Consider the following 17,608-nt stretch of genomic DNA (forward strand, 5'->3'; position numbering starts at 1 on the left):
AGTGTTCCCAACTGCAAAAAGACTGTCATGTATTTTAGCAGACAAAATATGTGTTAGCTGGGTTAATTCATGCATGGGTTATAGTGCTTTGATCATGAGTTCAATGTTAATGAATCAAAAATGTTACATGTAATCTTTAAACAGAAGCACACATAAAACAAAGTTATATATTGATTGGTTGATGAAAATATCGTAAACAGAAGTTTGTGAGAAACTAACCCTGTATTTTCTAGGTGCAGCACACTTCAATATTTGCTAATTCAGTGTTTATGATGATTTTATAGAACACCATCACTACAAATAATGAGAACTGACTGCATATGATTTAATAAAATATAATTAAAATAAAACTTTTTCCTAAAAAATTAAATGCTACACATGCCAAATTTAAGAGTTATTATATACTGAACTGCAGGCTTTAGATATTTTTTCTATGAATGTCCTTAGTTTACAAGTTTTTCATAGGAGGGAAATAATCTCAGATAATCTCATTTTAGGAATCCACATTCATAGTGTTGTTTAGGAATTCAACGTGCTATTAACACATCAGAAAAGACACATCCCTAAATTCTCAGTTTAAGAAAATAAAGTGAAAAATTATAAGTTCACAGCAAACATGCAATTATTTGGCATTTGTTTTTCTGTAGATAAATTTCTGTAGATCTTTAATTTTTAATTATTTTTTTGGAGACCAATGTTGATCTCAAGATACGAAGAAAATAAATTTTTTTTAGCAATCAATTTCTGTACTGGAACCCTAGCATTAAATACCTTAAAGCAGGGGTCCCCAACTTCTGGGATCTAATGCCTGATGATCTGAGGTGGAGCTGATGTAATAATAATGAAGGGCACAATAAATGTAACATACATCAATCATCCCGAAACCATACACCCCAGGTCTGTGGAACAACTGTTGCCACCAAACTAGTCTCTGGTGCCAAAAAGGTTGGAGACCACTGCATTAAAGGATTAATTTCAAAGAAACAAGTTCCAAAAATGAAGTTAAATACACCAAAGTAAAAAGTTCCAAAAATGAAGTTAAATACACCAAAATATCTTACCTCTTGTAAAATTTTTTGTGCATCTTCTTGTGTTTCAAAAGTGACAAAGCCATACCTAAATAAATCCATTAATTATTATATTAGAACATGACATTGATATTATACTAAGATTAAATATATATATTTTTAGAATGGGCCACAGTAGGAGTGAACATTTTTCTATGGTGTACCAGTATGCAAAACTTAGAGGAGAATTGTTCACAGCTTAACACAGTTATCCTCTTAGAGGAAGAGGCCTAAAAAAAAAAAACAACAACCCAGGGATCTTAAAAAAGTATCAAACCAGAGCTGTATGCAAGGCAGGAAAACATGAGAGATTTGTGTTCTGGTTTACAAATTAGGGTGCAATAAATTTCAGCCCAGAGCAGTAACTTCCTTTTAAAATGACATAAGTTTGCTTTAAACAGAAATCAGAGTAGAAAAAGAATCTTTAAAAATTAAAAATTAAATATGATAAAATATTTTATCTTGGTAAATGAGTACACATATTATTTACTATTATTAGCATATATAAACTGAGAATGTAACTATTAGTATATTTCCCAAACAAAATAAATTAAAAATACAATACAACCCAGGTTTTATATCTGGTTTTCATATATATTGTTATCTTCAGAATATAAATCATATGATCAAGATACAAATACACAGTATAAACGAAGTGAAAGTTGCTCAGCTGTGTCCGACTCTTTGTGACACCCACAGACTTTACAGTCCATGGAATTCTCTGGGCCAGAATATCGGAGTGGGTAGCCATTCCCTTCTCCAGGGGATCTTCCCAATCCAGAAATCAAACCCAGGTCTCCCATACTGCAGGTGTATTCTTTACCAGCTGAGCCACCAGGGAAGCCCAAGAATACTGAAGTGGGTAATCTATCCCTTCTCCAGGATTATCTTCCTCACCCAGAAATTGAACCGGGGTCTCCTGCATTGCACGTAGATTCTTTAACAGCTGAATTACACAATATATGCCTTGTCCAAAAAAAGACAAAATAGGTAGATAAAAAGGGATGAAAGAAATAAAAGTATATCCCCTCCCAAATTTAATCTCTATTTGGATAACGTTAGGAAACTCTCTTGAATAATGCTCAACTTTATTTTCCTCAAATTGTGTATGTATGTTAAGTTCCTCAGTCGTGTCCGACTCTTTGCGACCCCATGGACTGTAGCCTACCAGGCTCTTTTGTCCATGGAATTCTCCAGGCAAGATTACTGGAGTGTGTAGCTGTTCCCTTCTCCAGGGGATTGATTCAATTTAGGGATCAAACCCAGGTCTTCTGAATTGCAAGCAGATTCTTTACTGTCTAAACCACCAGGGAAGTGACAATTCATAATTATTAATAAGTAATTATGTATCATGTAATTAATAAACATTTACTATTTTCTTCAATTTATACTGTATTGTATATGAATTTCCTTTTTCAACAAAGGAATTCTTTATTTGCTCAAGTATTAAACAAGGGCTAAAGTATTTTCACACTTTTTTTTAGTAGAACACATATACCACCCAGTGGAAAAGGCATAAAATACAGTCTACACTGCTATGTGTGATTTAAAAATGGATATTACAAATTCCATTAAGCCAAATAAAAGTGGTATAATTTCACTTCATTATATTATTTTTTGTCAGACTCAGAAGTCTCTTGTTTATATGGAGATTTGTTTATATCTGTTAATCATCTGCAGGATCTCATCTCTTTCGAAGTGTCCACCTGTCATATTTACATGTAGTTTCCCACTAATATTTTATCCATCTTATTGGTCCCTTCTTTTATGCCTATGTATATATTGCCTCTTCTTTCAAGAAAATAATCATTCATCGATTTCTTTAACTTTGCAATCCAACTTCTCAAGTAAGTACACTATGTAAACTACTTTTTTCTTCTCTGATATTTGGCTTTTGTATATATCAATTCACTAAAACAGCTCTAATGTCACCAGACATTACTAGCCAAATCCTAGTGCTTTATTCTTTAATTTTCATTCTCCTTGATTTGGCAATTAAAAATCATTCTCTCTAAGATTATATTTCTTAGATTAGTCCCCTGGTTAGGTCTCTGAGGCACAACCTACAGACATTCTTTTGTGTCAGCCTTTTCCAAATTAAGTTCTCGCTAGTCTAAGGCAGGTATACAATTCCAAAAGTATCAGATTCCTTTAGCTTCTGGTTCCTTGGTTACTGGACATCAGCTACCCAACATTAAGTGCTTACAATGAACGGTCCCTCAGCCTTTGCAAGAATAACTTTACAACAAATTAAGGAATATAATAGCGTCCCCTTTCCTCTAAATACCCACGCCCCACTCCCCCACACATGAAGATCAAAAGGTAGGAGACAGAAGCCATGAAACTCTCTTTTTAAAAATGGAATCAGGACTTCCCTGGTGGTCTGGTGGTAAAGAATATGCCTGCCAATTTAGGGTTCCATCCCTGGTCTGGGAAGATTCCACATGCGGTGAAGCAACTAAGCCCATGCACCACAACTACTGAAGCCTGTGCACCCTGGAGGCCTGCTTGCTGCAACTAGAGAAAGCCCAGGCACAAAAATGAAGAACCAGTTGAAGCCAAAAAAATCCAAAACACAACCAATGGCCCCCCACCAAAAAAAAACAACAAAACAGCCAAACCCACTACAACTTCCTTCTAAAAAAAAAAAAAAAGGAACCAAAGGTAGAATACAAAACGTAGCAATCCAATAAAAACAACCACTAATTCTGTGTACTACCTATAGTGATACTAACCCTTTGGAAACTCCAGCTCTGTCATTTACAATCTTCACTTCTTTTACAGACCCATACTGGGAAAAAAATTTTCTTAAATCATTTTCATTTGTCTAATGGTATAAAAAGAAAAAACACAAAAAACATTTTAACTGATAAAAGATGAAGTAACTTCTGCTTGTTTTGGAGACAGAAAAGGCAACACAAATAACAATATGGATATAAGGATGTCTGTCATCATAATAACAGTGCATGAAATTATTAGATTAAAATCAATATTAATACTTTGCTTTATGCAGAGTTGTTAATACTATGTTGTTAAATTATTACATAGCAATAAAATATTTTAAGCTGAGTTTTCTAAAACTACAAATAAAGTTGTTCTCTAGTTAGCTATTTTTTGATAAAATTGTACTAGGCATGCCTATAACTACACTAAGGGCATATTATTATTGGTTCTTGTGATTCAGAGAGTCCTCCAGTCATGGCAGTGGAACTAGGTTATGCTGGTCTCCACCAGTCACTCTATTTTTATTTTAAAATTTATTTTTAATTGAAGGATAATTGCTTTACAGAATTTTGCTCTTTTCTGTCAAACAATCACTCTATTTTAATCAGCACAGTCATCAGGAAAGTTAAGGTCTTAGAAAGGAAATATATTTACAAAAGTACCTGAACTCAATTTGTGGTAACAACAGAGAGGCTACAAAACTTGAAGTTTTTAGACGTTTTATCTGTACTCAATATACATACAGACATTATGATGATACACAAAAAAATTGAGTCATAACTAGACTATCATGTATAAGATGTCTACAAAGATGGTTTGGCATATCTGACAATTAAAATAATCTCATAATAGACCCACATCACCTTTCCCTACAGCATTCACTCTAAATTCATTGCAATTTCATTTTCTGGTTCAACTGTGTTTGCCCACAAGAAAAACTTTAAATATTCATAGAAAAAATTTTTCTTTATGTATATATCTAGGAAAAGACATGCCTAATGGTAGAGCAATACCTCTTGAGTTCCACAGGTACCTCACTGCTGCTGCTGCTGCTTCTAAGTCGCTTCAGTTGTGTCTGACTCTGTGTCACCCCATAGACGGCAGCCCACCAGGCTCCCCGTCCTTGGGATTCTCCAGGCAAGAACAGTGGAGTGGGTTGCCATTTCCTTCTCCAATGAATAAAAGTGAAAAGTGAAAGTGAAGTCGCTCAGTCACGTCCGACTCTTAGCATTAGTAAAAAAAAATAAATTTTTAGTTGGTAACCTAAAGCTTGCTAAATTGGATGATGGCAAATACTGAGTTAATCTAGGTATAACAGTCTCATTTCAATAAACACAAAATGGAATCAACATCAAAGATTTCTATTAGAGACTTGAAAACAAATTAATTAAACCATTCTCTGATAGAATCACTAGCTCAATTTTGCACCTCCATCTCTGTTAAAAAGGAGACCAAAAATCAAGATAATCAAATATTAAAAGGAATGGACACTAGGGGTCTAAAAAGAAGAATTTTATGAAGTTTGAGACTGCTTGCTACTGTGTTAAACTACTTCCGTGTTGGAAATTATCTATGGTTTTGGGAAAGGTGTAACTATAATAGGGAGAACCTTACCAATTAACTTAAAGCTAAGACTGTATTGTAATGGCCCACAAAGTTTATATTGTAGCTGACAGGCTTCAATAAAAACTGACACTAAACTAATGAGAACCCACCATATAGCACAGGGAACTCTACTCAGTGCTGTGGTGACCTAAATGGGAAAGAAATCTTAAAGAGGGGATATATGCATACCTATAGCTGGATCACTGTGCTATAGAGTAGAAAGTAAAACAACATTGTAAACCAACTATACGTCAAAAAAGGAAAAAAACCCTACACTTAACCTAGCCATACAAACTGTTATATTTACTGATGATTTATTTAAAAATATGCTAAGTTAATATAATATAAATTCTGAATAAGAATATTTAACTTGAATATTTATGGTCAGTTATTAATATTTTCCATAGAAACAGGAAATCTTTTTAAAAGCAAGCATTTCATAAGAAATTATTTTCCTTAATTTATCATTAGTGAACCAATCCCATATTTGCTTAAGACTCATAATTTTGATAAACACATTGTGACATTCATCTTGAGCAGGAAAGAAGCAATTCCATCCAAATTGTGAGACACTGATTGTTGGAAAACAGTGAGTGATAAATACTATACCCTAATTGCACAAGGATTTTTTTTTAAGACAACTCTCCCTGAAATTTCCAATATGTAAAATGGAAGCCTGGAAATCCTTCTATATATTCCCTTGGAAGAAAGAACGTTCCACTTAAATTATCGATGCCTGCCTTTCTTGTAGGTGTTTACAACTGCCTCCCACATGGGGGTGCTGCAAAACATCTCACAAAACTATGCCTCTCTGAAAGAGTGAAATGGCTGATTATTTAAACATATTACTGTTAAGATGCTTTATTCTGACTAGGACACAGGCCTTTTTTGGTAATCAAATTGTAAATTCGGTGACAGAAGCAATTTGCAAAATAAAAGTCTAAGAAGTTGCTTAGGAATTGAAAATAAAAGTTGCGATAAACAGGACTTCGTAAAACTGTTGTTTTTGTTTTCTTTTTCCTTGAGTCAACTTTTGAAAATTTTAAATCACTCACTGTTTGGGCTATTGGATTACTATGTAAAAAAATTATAATTAGTGTGATATGGTGAAATAAAGAATGTGGAGCTATCAGTCAGAAAACTAGGATTCTAGTTTTCACTTTAAGTGTTTAGGTGACTATAGATACATCAATGAGCCTCAATTTCCTTGTATGTGAAATTAGACAATTATATGTACTCTACTATAATAAGACAATCTGAACCCTACTAATCATTATGAAAATATTAAATACATTATTATTTTTATAGTTGCACAAATAAACCATTTCTGAGAAATATAACAAAATACTTCTAATACAAAAAATAATTCACTATATTGCATACATTATTAGGTACCTTAAAGTCAATTCCTCCTACAAAGATTCGATTAGGGATCACTGTTCCATATCTTGGGGCACTCGTTGGGTTATTCAAAGGCACAGGTGACACAGGATTAGGAGATGGAGACAATGAATCTGTTTGCGTCTGATTTGATGTTTGCTGTAAAATAAAATTCTTTTAAACTCTTAGTACTGGGTATAAGTTTTAACGCAAGACAAAAGCATTTATCCTTCAAAAAGGTAAGCATACTGACAAAATGTAGTACTTTAGACTTTAATTTTATGCTATTATGAAGATTATAGAGCTAATAACTTTTGAAGGCAAGAAAAATACAAGAAATACAGACTCTACTCCTCTATAGAGATCTTAAATCTTAAATATCATTTAAACATACATATATTAATTACTATCAAATGTACAATTTAAATATTTTAAGTATTAAGAAGGAATATTAAACTCCAAAAAGAAGTTTAGGAAAGAGAAAAGTAGCCCTGGACAGTTAGGAGCTGGCCTGGTACAACAACTAGGCCCTGGTGTTGTAAGAGGTATCTGGGACCTCACAGGTAGGCTGTGGTGTTCTCCTGTTAACTCCAACAATGAGCAAGGCTACTGTCATTGTGATGACATAAAGTGAAAGTTGCTCAGTCGTGTCTGACTCTCTGCGACCCCATGGACTATATAGTCCATGGAATTCTCCAGGCCAGAATACTGGAGTGAGTAGCTTTTCCCTTCTCCAGGGGATCTTTCCAATCCAGGGATCAGACCCAGGTCTCCCACATTGCAGGAGGATTCTTTACCAGCTGAGCCACAAGGGAAGGCCAAGAATACTGGAGTGAGTAGCCTATCCCTGCTCCAGGGGATCTTCCCAACCCAGGAATGGAACTGGGGTCTCCTGCACTGCAGGCAGATTCTTTACCAACTGAGCTATCAGGGTAGTGTTATTGTGATGGGTGAAGATAAAAATAAGACTACTCCATAATCATACCTGCACACTGACAGAAACAAAAGCACTGCCCAAACCACAAGAATGACCAAATATCTTTTTATCCTGCCTGACAAGACTGACTGCTCCTTCTTTATCAATCACAAAACTTTAGCTTCAATCTCTTTCTTGTCTCCTAAGTAAGAATTAACATAGCACTAGTGGTAAAGAACCTGCCTGCCAATGCAGGAGACTTAAGAGACGCCGGTTCGATCCCTGGGTGGGAAAGATCCCCTGGAAAAGGAAATGGCAACCCACTCCAGTATTCTTACCAGGAGAAACCCATGGACAGAGAAGCCTGGCAGGCTACAGTCCATAGGGTTGCAAAGAGTCAGACATGACTGAAGCGACTTAGCACTCAGCACAATCACGGAACTACTCCCACTTTCTAACAACATGCATTTCAGAGTAAAACCTTCTTTAAACCCACTCTAAAAAGTGCTAATACAAGCCTAAATCCTATAATAAGTTCTAACATCCTCTAGTTAAGAGGCCCCATGTTCTTCCACTCAGAAGAGCCAACTTTATTAAACTATAGGTCTATTTGTGGTGGTCTTTGGCTAAAGGGCATTGACAAGTAAATACATTCTGACATTTAAGTTCACTTCTTTTCAACTCTAAAGTCAAATTTTTAAATGCACTTGGCAATTTGAAAAGTGGTCTGATTTTGACTTTATACTAAAGTTTTTAATATTAATTTTTACTTTATGCTAAAGAACTGAGCTCATATTCATATATTCACAATTCTAAGTCAGTGGATCTAATTCAGATGTTAATAAATACGTATTAACAAGTAATGGAGAAGAAAATGGCAACCCATGCCAGTATTCTTGCCTGAAAAATACCACGGACAGGAGAGCTTGGTGGTCCACAGTCCATGAGGTTGCAAACCGTTGGACATGACTTAGCAACTATAAAAACAATAACAACTAACATATATGCCTTTGCACAATAACAAAATAGTAGATAGACTCTTAAGGTACACTGGAAAAAAAACAAGACTTGGGAATAGAATTTTAAAGAGAAACAAATATAACAACTTCCTATTTTCCTTATAAGAACACTAAAGAGACTTCTGAGACACTCGAAGAGTGCTTCAAAAAGCTTGAAGTTCACGACTTAAATTCTCTGAAAAACAAACTCATGAAAATGAATTTCCCACTTAGATAATGGAGTTGTTCTTTTTCACACTGCTCTCCTTTCACTTTACTAGCCAATAAGCCATAATCCCTAAAAATTAATCTCTGCAAGATGTACAGAGAAATATCTAGGCCAGTGGTGACTACCAGGCTATAGGCTTTTGGGGTCTATTGTCCATCTAGTCTTAAGAAGGAAAAACGCTCCCTAGTAAGGGAGTTCATAAAAATATCTTTTAAACCACAAAGTCATCATATTTAATAATTGCTCTGTTGTAGCTGCCAGTTAAAACTGGGAAACCAATCTTAATAGCATCCTCTCAGGGCATTTGAAAGTTAATTTATAACTTCAGTCACCTGTAAGACATAGTGCCAGACTGGATGATTCTGGGATGTTTTGTTTTACTTTTCAATTGTGGATTTGTATTGCTAAAGATAACTGAACAGCTCTGGCAGAAACAATCTACTCTATCTGCCTATTTGTTTAGAGAATGCAAAAATTACTTATCTGCAAAATTTAAAAAAAATTCATGAAATTCTCTTCTTTAAAACAAAATAATTCAATGGATGAACTCTTTTGCTTTCAAATTTATTTAAATAAAACTCCACTGGTTTTATTTTTATGAGAGAAAAATGACATGAATGGAAGAGAACAAAGTGCTTTATTTCCAATCTTAAGAAATCCTCAACACGGAGGAAGGAAAAACACGAACTTTGTACATGCTATTCACATCATTGTTCAATTTTTAACGTTCCTATTCTATTGTGGGTTCCAACTATTTTTTCCCTTTACCACTAATCACTTTCCAACACACTATGTAATTTATACTACGTTTGTCATCTCTTTCCACTATATTGTAATGTTCAAAAAAAGGACTTTGCTTGTTTTGTTCACCGCAGTATCTAAGACCATATATAGCAGGTGTTCAATAAACATTTGTTGAATGAAGAATAAATAATTTCCTCTTGCTCACGATTCACCAACCCTTAGGTTGTGGGCTGAAGACTACAACATGAATAAAACCCTAGAAAATATTTTAATCTTGGAAGTAACAAAGCTCAGGTAGAGGCAATCTTTAAGTTCCTTAGAGACAGTTAGCGATTTATTGAGTTAATTCAGAATGCCTCAAATTCTGCCAGCAAAATTTTGCAAATGTATGAAAAGCACCTAGCCAGGTGCTGTTTTGGGGCAAGCAGTAAGGGTCCTTAGCTTAGTAAAACTTCTAGTACTAAAAAGTTTATTTAAAATTTCCTCCAAAGTAATGTGCCCCCACTGCCTCCTCCCCTGGAGAATTAACCTCGAAATTTATCATCTACTCTGCCAATGAAGAGAAGAGGAAAAAGACGGGCTAACCGTCGCAGTCAAGGACTCGGCGCTCCTTCCCCTCCGAGGCCAGCAAGCTGAAGTGCTGGAGGAAATGGCCGCAGCAACAACTTCCTCAGTTTCTCTCAAGTCATCGTGAACTGGACCACCGATTCGAGGATCCACCCCCTCCCCACCAAAGTGCGGGAGGGAAAAGAAGGCTAGCCAGCGAGAAATTTTGTCCCGCAAACCCGCCAGAAGCAGTGGCGGGAATCCTCAACGGCACAGACCCAGACGCCGGCCTCGTGCGTAGCAGGGCCCCGCGCGCATCGCGTGGCACTCGCTGATTGGCTGCCGGCGGGCACGGGGTGGGGCGCGACGGCACGTTGCCACAGCCCTTCGGGCCTACTCGGTCTCCCACCCCTCCCCCACCCGGCCCAGACTGGCTTGGGCGCGAGTGTCCAGGTCCAACCTGTGCCCAGGTGCCCCATATAACCCACACTCGCCCCCCCACCAGGTCTCTCAGGACTTCTGGTTTCCGCTGACCGGTAGGGAAGTGGAGGGGATGGCCACCTGGTCAACTCCTCATGAGGGTGGCTAGGCTGAGTGTGGCTGGAGTGAGCGTCAAAGACGCAGCCGAACCTACTTTCGGCGGGAAAGCTGGTTCTCTAGCCTGAACCCAGCCTGGTGCACAGGACCCGGTTACCCACACTTCCCGGAACCTCCCAGCAGGTCTACACCAGTCCAGGCCCGGCATCGCACCTGCCTGACCCCACTACACAACCCGACCGGGCCTGCAGGCAGGCCGCTATTCATGGCGGTCGATGGGGCGCCCTGTCCACGGTTCTTGCTGACAAAATAGCGAGCTCTAGACTCGTCCTTCCAGCCCCTCACAGACCGAGTCCACGTTGCTCCTTCTCCCCGCTAGCCCGAGGCCCAGGACTCTGGGCCCTGACCGCCGTACTCACCGCCCCGGACTCGGTCTCCATCTTCCTCTCTGCTCTTCAAAAGCCAGGGGGAAAGGCGCAGAAACCTACAGTTCGAAAGCACCTTCACACCCGGGAAGCAACACCACGCTTCCCGACGGAGACTTTCTCCCCCTGGCGGCGACGGCGGCGGTGGCAGCTGCAAGGGCGCAGACTCGAACCCGGGGCCTGAACCTGCCACCGGCGGGGATAGGGAGGGGCAGACGACGTAGCCTCGGGCGGCGGGTGGCAGTGCGGGCGGGCGCCGCAAGCCCGGGAGGGGCGCGGGCGGGCAGGTTTCGGCGGTGGCCCGTGGTCGCCGAGCTGGGCCGTCTCAAGGGCAGAGCGTGCAGCAGGTCGGGGCGGGCGTGAGGTGTGCGGATCGAGGGCTCTATTCTCAAGCCACTCTCGTCTGCTTTCGGACGGCTGGGGAAGAGACAGCGAACGGCTAGGCAGAGCTCCATGCACCACACGCCTTTTCCTCTCCTCCCCTTTGGAGAAAAGTTGGCTTCTAGGACTGGTGGGTTTTCGAGAGGTGGCGGTGCGTTTAGAGGCTGCTTTACTAAGGTGCAAGAAGCCGGTTGACGGGCGACTTCGTAAGGCTGGTGCGGGGAGAGGAGGCCAGTTTGCAGAGTTAAAGCCTGACCCCCGGGGCCTGACGCGCCAAACTCGGGGGCTCCGGAGAAGCCACAGACGCCTCGGCGCACCTGTTGTCGCCGTCACTCATCCCAGCCGAGCGGGCGGGGCGGCGTGGGCCGCTTGGCAGGGAACCGCCGCGCCGCCCCGTCCGAGCTCCGGCGTCCGCCTTAGGCCCGCGCCCGCTGAACACAGCCCGCCCGCTGAACACAGCCGGCCCGCCGCACAGCGGGTCAGCGATGGATCTACCTGCGAGCTTCCAGGGGTGAGGACTGTGCCACTTGGCTGGATTGGCTCTATTTCCTTTGAAAGAAGTCTGCTTTGTAAAAAGTCCTTCTGAAAAGTAGCTGCCATTTATGCATCAATACATATGTCATCAACTTCACACACTTTACTTATGTATATAAACATATATAACCAATTTTAAACAATCACAACTCGGTAAACTTCTGTAATGATTATGGTGATTATGGCACTATGATTCAGTTCAGTTCAGTTCAGTCGCTCAGTCGTGACCGACTGCGACCCCATGAATCGCAGCACGCCAGGCCTCCCTGCCGATCACCAACTCCCAGAGTTCACTCAGACTCACATCCATCGAGTCCGTGATGCCATCCAGCCATCTCATCCTCTGTCGTCCCCTTCTCCTCCTGCCCCCAATCCCTCTCAGCATCAGAGTCTTTTCCAATGAGTCAACTCTTCGCATGAGGTGGCCAAAGTATTGGAGTTTCAGCTTCAGCATCATTCCTTCCAAAGAAATCCCAGGGCTGATCTCCTTTAGAATGGACTGGTTGGATCTCCTTGCAGTCCAAGGGATTCTCAAGTCTTCTCCAACACCACAGTTCAAAAGCACCAATACTTCGGCGCTCAGCTTTCTTCACACTCTCACATCCATACACGAACACTGGGAAAACCATAGCCTTGACTAGACAGACTTTTGTTGGCAAAGTAATGTCTCTGCTTTTGAATATGCTATCTAGGTTGGCCATAACTTTTCTTCCAAGGAGTAAGCATCTTTTAATTTCATGGCTGCAGGCACCATCTGCAGTGATTTTGGAGCCCCCCAAAATAAAGTCTGACACAGTTTCCACTGCTTCCCCATCTATTTCCCATGAAGTGATGGGACCAGATGCCATGATCTTTGTTTTCTGAATGTTGACCTTTAAGCCAACTTTTTCACTCTCCACTTTCACTTTCATCAAGAGGCTTTTAGTTCCTCTTCACTTTCTGCCGTAAGGGTGGTGTTATCTGCATATCTGAGGTTATTGATATTTCTCCCGGCAATCTTGATTCCAGCTTGTGTTTCTTCCAGTCCAGCATTTCTCATGATGTACCCTGCATAGAAGTTAAATAAGCAGAGTGACAATATACAGCCTTGATGTACTCCTTTTCCTATTTGGAACCAGTCTGTTGTTCCATGTCCAGTTCTAACTGTTGCTTCCTGACCTGCATATAGGTTTCTCAAGAGGCAGGTCAGATGGTCTGGTATTCCCATCTCTTGAAGAATTTTCACAGTTTATTGTGATCCACACAGTCAAAGGCTTTGGCATAAGCAAATTGGAAGTGGTCAAACAGGAGATGGCAAGAGTGAATGTCAACATTCTAGGAATCAGCAAACTAAAATGGACTGGAATGGGTGAATTTAGCTCAGATGACCATTATATCTACTACTGCAGGCAGGAATCCCTTAGAAGAAATGGAGTAGCCATTATGGTCAACAAAAGAGTCCGAAATGCAGTACTTGGATGCAATCTCAAAAACGACAGAATGATCTCTGTTCGTTTCCAAGGCAAACCATTCAATAACACGGCACTATGATTATGGTTAAGCCATTTGGTCAAGATCTAAAGCGATAGATTTCAGTCACTGATCACAGGTCATGATTTAATCACATTGCCATATTTTAAAGCATTAGTAAAAACTGTTAAACATTACATCAGTTATGGCTTTTGTACTATCTTAAAAGTTTGACTTTAGTTTACTTTCACGATAAAGTGTTAAAATTATTATGTATTTAAGTTTTAATCTTTGGTGCAGAAGAAGAGCATGGCAACCCACTCCAGTATTCTTGCCTGGAGAATCCTCATGGACAGAGGAGCCTGGTGGGCTCCATGGGGTCTCAGAGAGTGGAACACTACTGAAGCGACTTAGCACACACTTTGATGCCAGGCCCAGTGCTTTACAATCAGTATCAGCTAATCATTTCATTATCCAGCAGCCCTTCAGGTAGATACACCTCTTATTTTCATGTGTGTGTGTGTGTGTGTGTGTGTGTGTGTGTGTGTGTGAAGTTACTCAGTGCTGTCCAACTCTTTGTGACCCTATGGACTGTAGCCTCAGTCCATGAGATTCTCCAGGCAAGAATACTGGAGTGGATTGCCATGCCCACCTCTCCAAATGGAGATTTGGAGGTTAAGAAATTTGGTCAAGATCTAAAGCGATGGATTTAACCAGGAGTGTCTCTGATAGCAGGTCATGATTTAACCATATTGACATACTTTAAAGAATTAGCAAAAACTGTTAAAAATTATATCAGTAATGGCTTTTGTATTATCTATATATATGAAAGTTGACTTTTATTTACTACAAGATAAAGTGTTAAATTATTATGTGTTTAAGTTTTAACCTGTTCAGATGTTTAGCTTTTCGTATTATTTACCGCAAATAAAATGGGAAACAATTTTTTTCATTGACTACAGTTCAGCTACAGCATCCTAAAGTCATTATATGTTTGTACATACAACTTAAGCTCATTTTTGCAGGTTTTAGTTTCTATAGAAACGAGATTGTAAACCTATTAAAAAGTAAAGCTCATTCCAGAGCAGAATAATTTTGCTGTTCAATACTATTAGAACTGATCTTTGGGCATTCCACCCCCCCCTCCCGGTAGTAATGATGGGTTTAAGTAGATATTACTGCCATCTCTTTTGCCCAAGTCTCTTTTGACTAACAACACATTTTTGAAGACTGTATTCACCGTAATAGGTATTCAGTCTGTGACATACATTAGGGAACACTGTATTTCAATGCCCATGTCAGGTTCTAGGAGAATACACTGAATTTGCAGTATATTAATTCTTTGTTCTGCTTCTAAGTCGTTTAGTCCTTAGAGCAAAAAGAACATTTTAAAACTTGAATAAAACATATACACTTATACAGGTCAACTTAGTACATGTTTATAGAGTTCCTGTATGTTCAGGAACATAAATGACTTAGAAGCAGAACAAGATCAAACCTCTGTCCTTGACGTACTTTCAGTCTAGAAAGAGAGAAAAGACTAATTACTATAACTGCAAAAAATTATATCTAAATACACTTATAATAAATAGGATACATACAGAATAGGATAAGTGGTATATGAATTATGATCCAAGGCCTGTGGAAACACAGAGCACAGTGTCCAGAGCTGGGAAGGGGCACCAACAAAGCTGAAATGATGGTCTGAATGGGAAGGTGAAGAAAGCCCCTGTCATGTGTGCAGCACCAGGCAAGGCATGTTATTTTTAAATCTTCTCAGTTACCATTCTTTATCTGGCAATCTGAGCCTTAGAGAGTTTATAAAAGTGACTCATTTAATTACATTGCTAGAAAGTGGTGGATGTGGTTTTCAATTTGACTCCATTCCCCATGTACAGTGCACTCTGCCATGTTGTTTATACCATGGTATCAAGGACTTGGGCTTCCCAGGTAGCTCAGTGGTAAAGAATCTGCCTGCCAAGCAGGAGACTCGGGTTCAATCCCTGGGTCAGAAGATCCCCCAGAGCAGGAAATGGCAACCCACTTTAGTGTTCATGCCTGGAAAATCCTGTGGACAGAGGAACCTGGTGGGCTATAGTCCATGGGTCACAAAAGAGTCAGATATAACTTAAGTGACTAAACGATAATATTGGAGGATAATTGCTTTATACTGTTGTGTTGGTTTCTGCCATACATCAACATGAATCAGCCATAGGTATACATGTGTCACCCCCTTCTTGAACCTCCCTGCCATCTCCACCCCATCCCACCCCTCTAGATTTTCACAGAGCACTCGGTTGAGCTCCCTGTGTCACATATTCCCACTGGCTATCTGTTTAACATATGGTGATGTAAATGTTTCAATGCTACTTTCTTGGTTGGTCTCACCCTTTCCTTCTCCCACTGTGTCGGCAAGGCTGTTTTCTATGTCTGCATCTCCACTGCTGCTCTGCAAATAGGTTAAGCAGTACCATCTTTCTAGATTCCATATATATGAGTTAATTACAATATTTATCTTTCTCTTTCTGACTTACTTCACTCTGTATAATAGGCTCTAGGGTCATCTACCTCATTAGAACTGAGTGAAATGTGTTCCTTTTTATGGTTGAGTAATATTCCTTTGTGTGTATATACCACTATTTCTTTATCCATTCATCTTTCTATGGACATCTAAATTGCTACCATGTGCTAGCTATTGTAAATAGTGCTGTGATGAACATTGAGATACATGTATCTTTTTCAATTATGATTTCCTCAGGGTATATGTCCAGTAGTGGGATTGTTGGTCATATGGTCATTTTAGTCCTAGTTTTTAAGGAAATCTCTGTACTATTCTCCATAGTGGGCTGTATCCAATTTACATTCCCACCAACAGTGCAAGAGGGTTCCTTTTTCTCCACACCCTCTCCAATATTTGTTGTTTTTGTTGTTTAGTCGCTCAGTCATGTCTGACTCTGTAATCCCATGGACTACAGCATGCCTGCCTTCCTGTCCTTCACCATCCCCCAGAGCTTGCTGAAACTCATGTCCATTGAGTTGGTGATGCCATCCAATCATCTCGTCCTCTGTCGTCCCCTTCTCCTCCTGTCTTCAATCTTTCCCAGCATGAGGGTCTTTTCCAGTGAGTTGGTTCTTTGCATCAAATGGCCAAAGTATTGGAGCTTCAGCTTCAGCATCAGTCTTTCCAGTGAATATTCAGAGTTGTTTTTCTTTAGGATTGACTGGTTTTGTCTCCTTTCAGTCCAAGGGACTCAAGAATCTTCTCAAATGCCACCGTCCTCCAATATTTAATTGGAAGATAATTGCTTTACAATATTGTCCCTTTATTTTATCCCTAACCTGCTCTCACTTCCTGACCAGTAACTTTGCTGGTTTTTATCGTCTTTCCATTTTTATGTTATTCTTGGATTTGAACTGTAGGGGAGGAGAAAGTTTTCCTTGACCTTCTTTAGAGTCTTTGGCTGGGTCTGAAAATTAAACTGACAAAGACAGGTTAACAGAAGAAAAACACACATTTTATTGAATTTTTACATGTACATAGGAACCTTCAGAAGAGAATGAAGACTCTAGGAAGTAATGAGAACAGGAAGCTTTCAATGCCTTTTAGACAAACAATAAATTTGTGAGGAATTGACAAGACAAAAGGGTTTGGGCTAGGGAGAGTAAATGGTGAAGAAGTAACTAGGAAGATTAAGGTTAGTTTAATAAGATTTGCTTGCAGATTCTTCTGGGCTGATAGGGGATTTATTTTCTTTCTTTAGGCTTTTTCTACATTTACTGGTTCTAATTGCTTCCAAATAAGAATTGTATGTCAAAGACACATTTTGGGGTGACATGTTCTGGTTTCCTTCAAATGCATGTAATATTTTCACCACTACAATAATGACACCTCTTAATGCATTTTTCTTACATCCCAAGAAGCATCTTGGCAATATGTCATGTCATGTCCCTAGTGTCCTTCTCTCCTTGACATTCAAACATCTCTGTATTACATTGTTGAATTGTCACTGTTCTATTCTCCTTCAGCAACTACATTGTGTTTGAGTAGCAGGCAGTTGTTGCCTTGGTGCACA

At 39.6% G+C, this 17,608-nt stretch overlaps 1 protein-coding gene across 4 annotated transcripts in view; it reads right to left on the minus strand.

Annotated features, from left to right (window-relative positions):
• Nucleotides 1–11,320, minus strand: part of BOLL (boule homolog, RNA binding protein) — a 63,200-nt gene extending 51,880 nt beyond the window's left edge. For all 4 annotated transcript variants that reach the window (XM_060410158.1, XM_060410157.1, XM_060410156.1 and 1 more), the window contains exons 1-4: nucleotides 11,166–11,320; nucleotides 6,792–6,935; nucleotides 3,803–3,894; nucleotides 1,062–1,116 (exon numbers count right to left, since the gene is read on the minus strand). In XM_060410158.1, coding sequence (XP_060266141.1) covers nucleotides 1,062–1,116; nucleotides 3,803–3,894; nucleotides 6,792–6,935; nucleotides 11,166–11,186 — 312 coding nt within the window. In that variant the 5' untranslated portion in view covers nucleotides 11,187–11,320. The remainder of the gene's footprint in view (nucleotides 1–1,061; nucleotides 1,117–3,802; nucleotides 3,895–6,791; nucleotides 6,936–11,165) is intronic.
• Between the last annotated feature and the right edge of the window lie 6,288 nt (nucleotides 11,321–17,608).

The sequence above is a fragment of the Ovis aries genome, chromosome 2 (genome assembly GCF_016772045.2).
Source record: "Ovis aries strain OAR_USU_Benz2616 breed Rambouillet chromosome 2, ARS-UI_Ramb_v3.0, whole genome shotgun sequence".
NCBI lineage: Eukaryota > Metazoa > Chordata > Mammalia > Artiodactyla > Bovidae > Ovis > Ovis aries.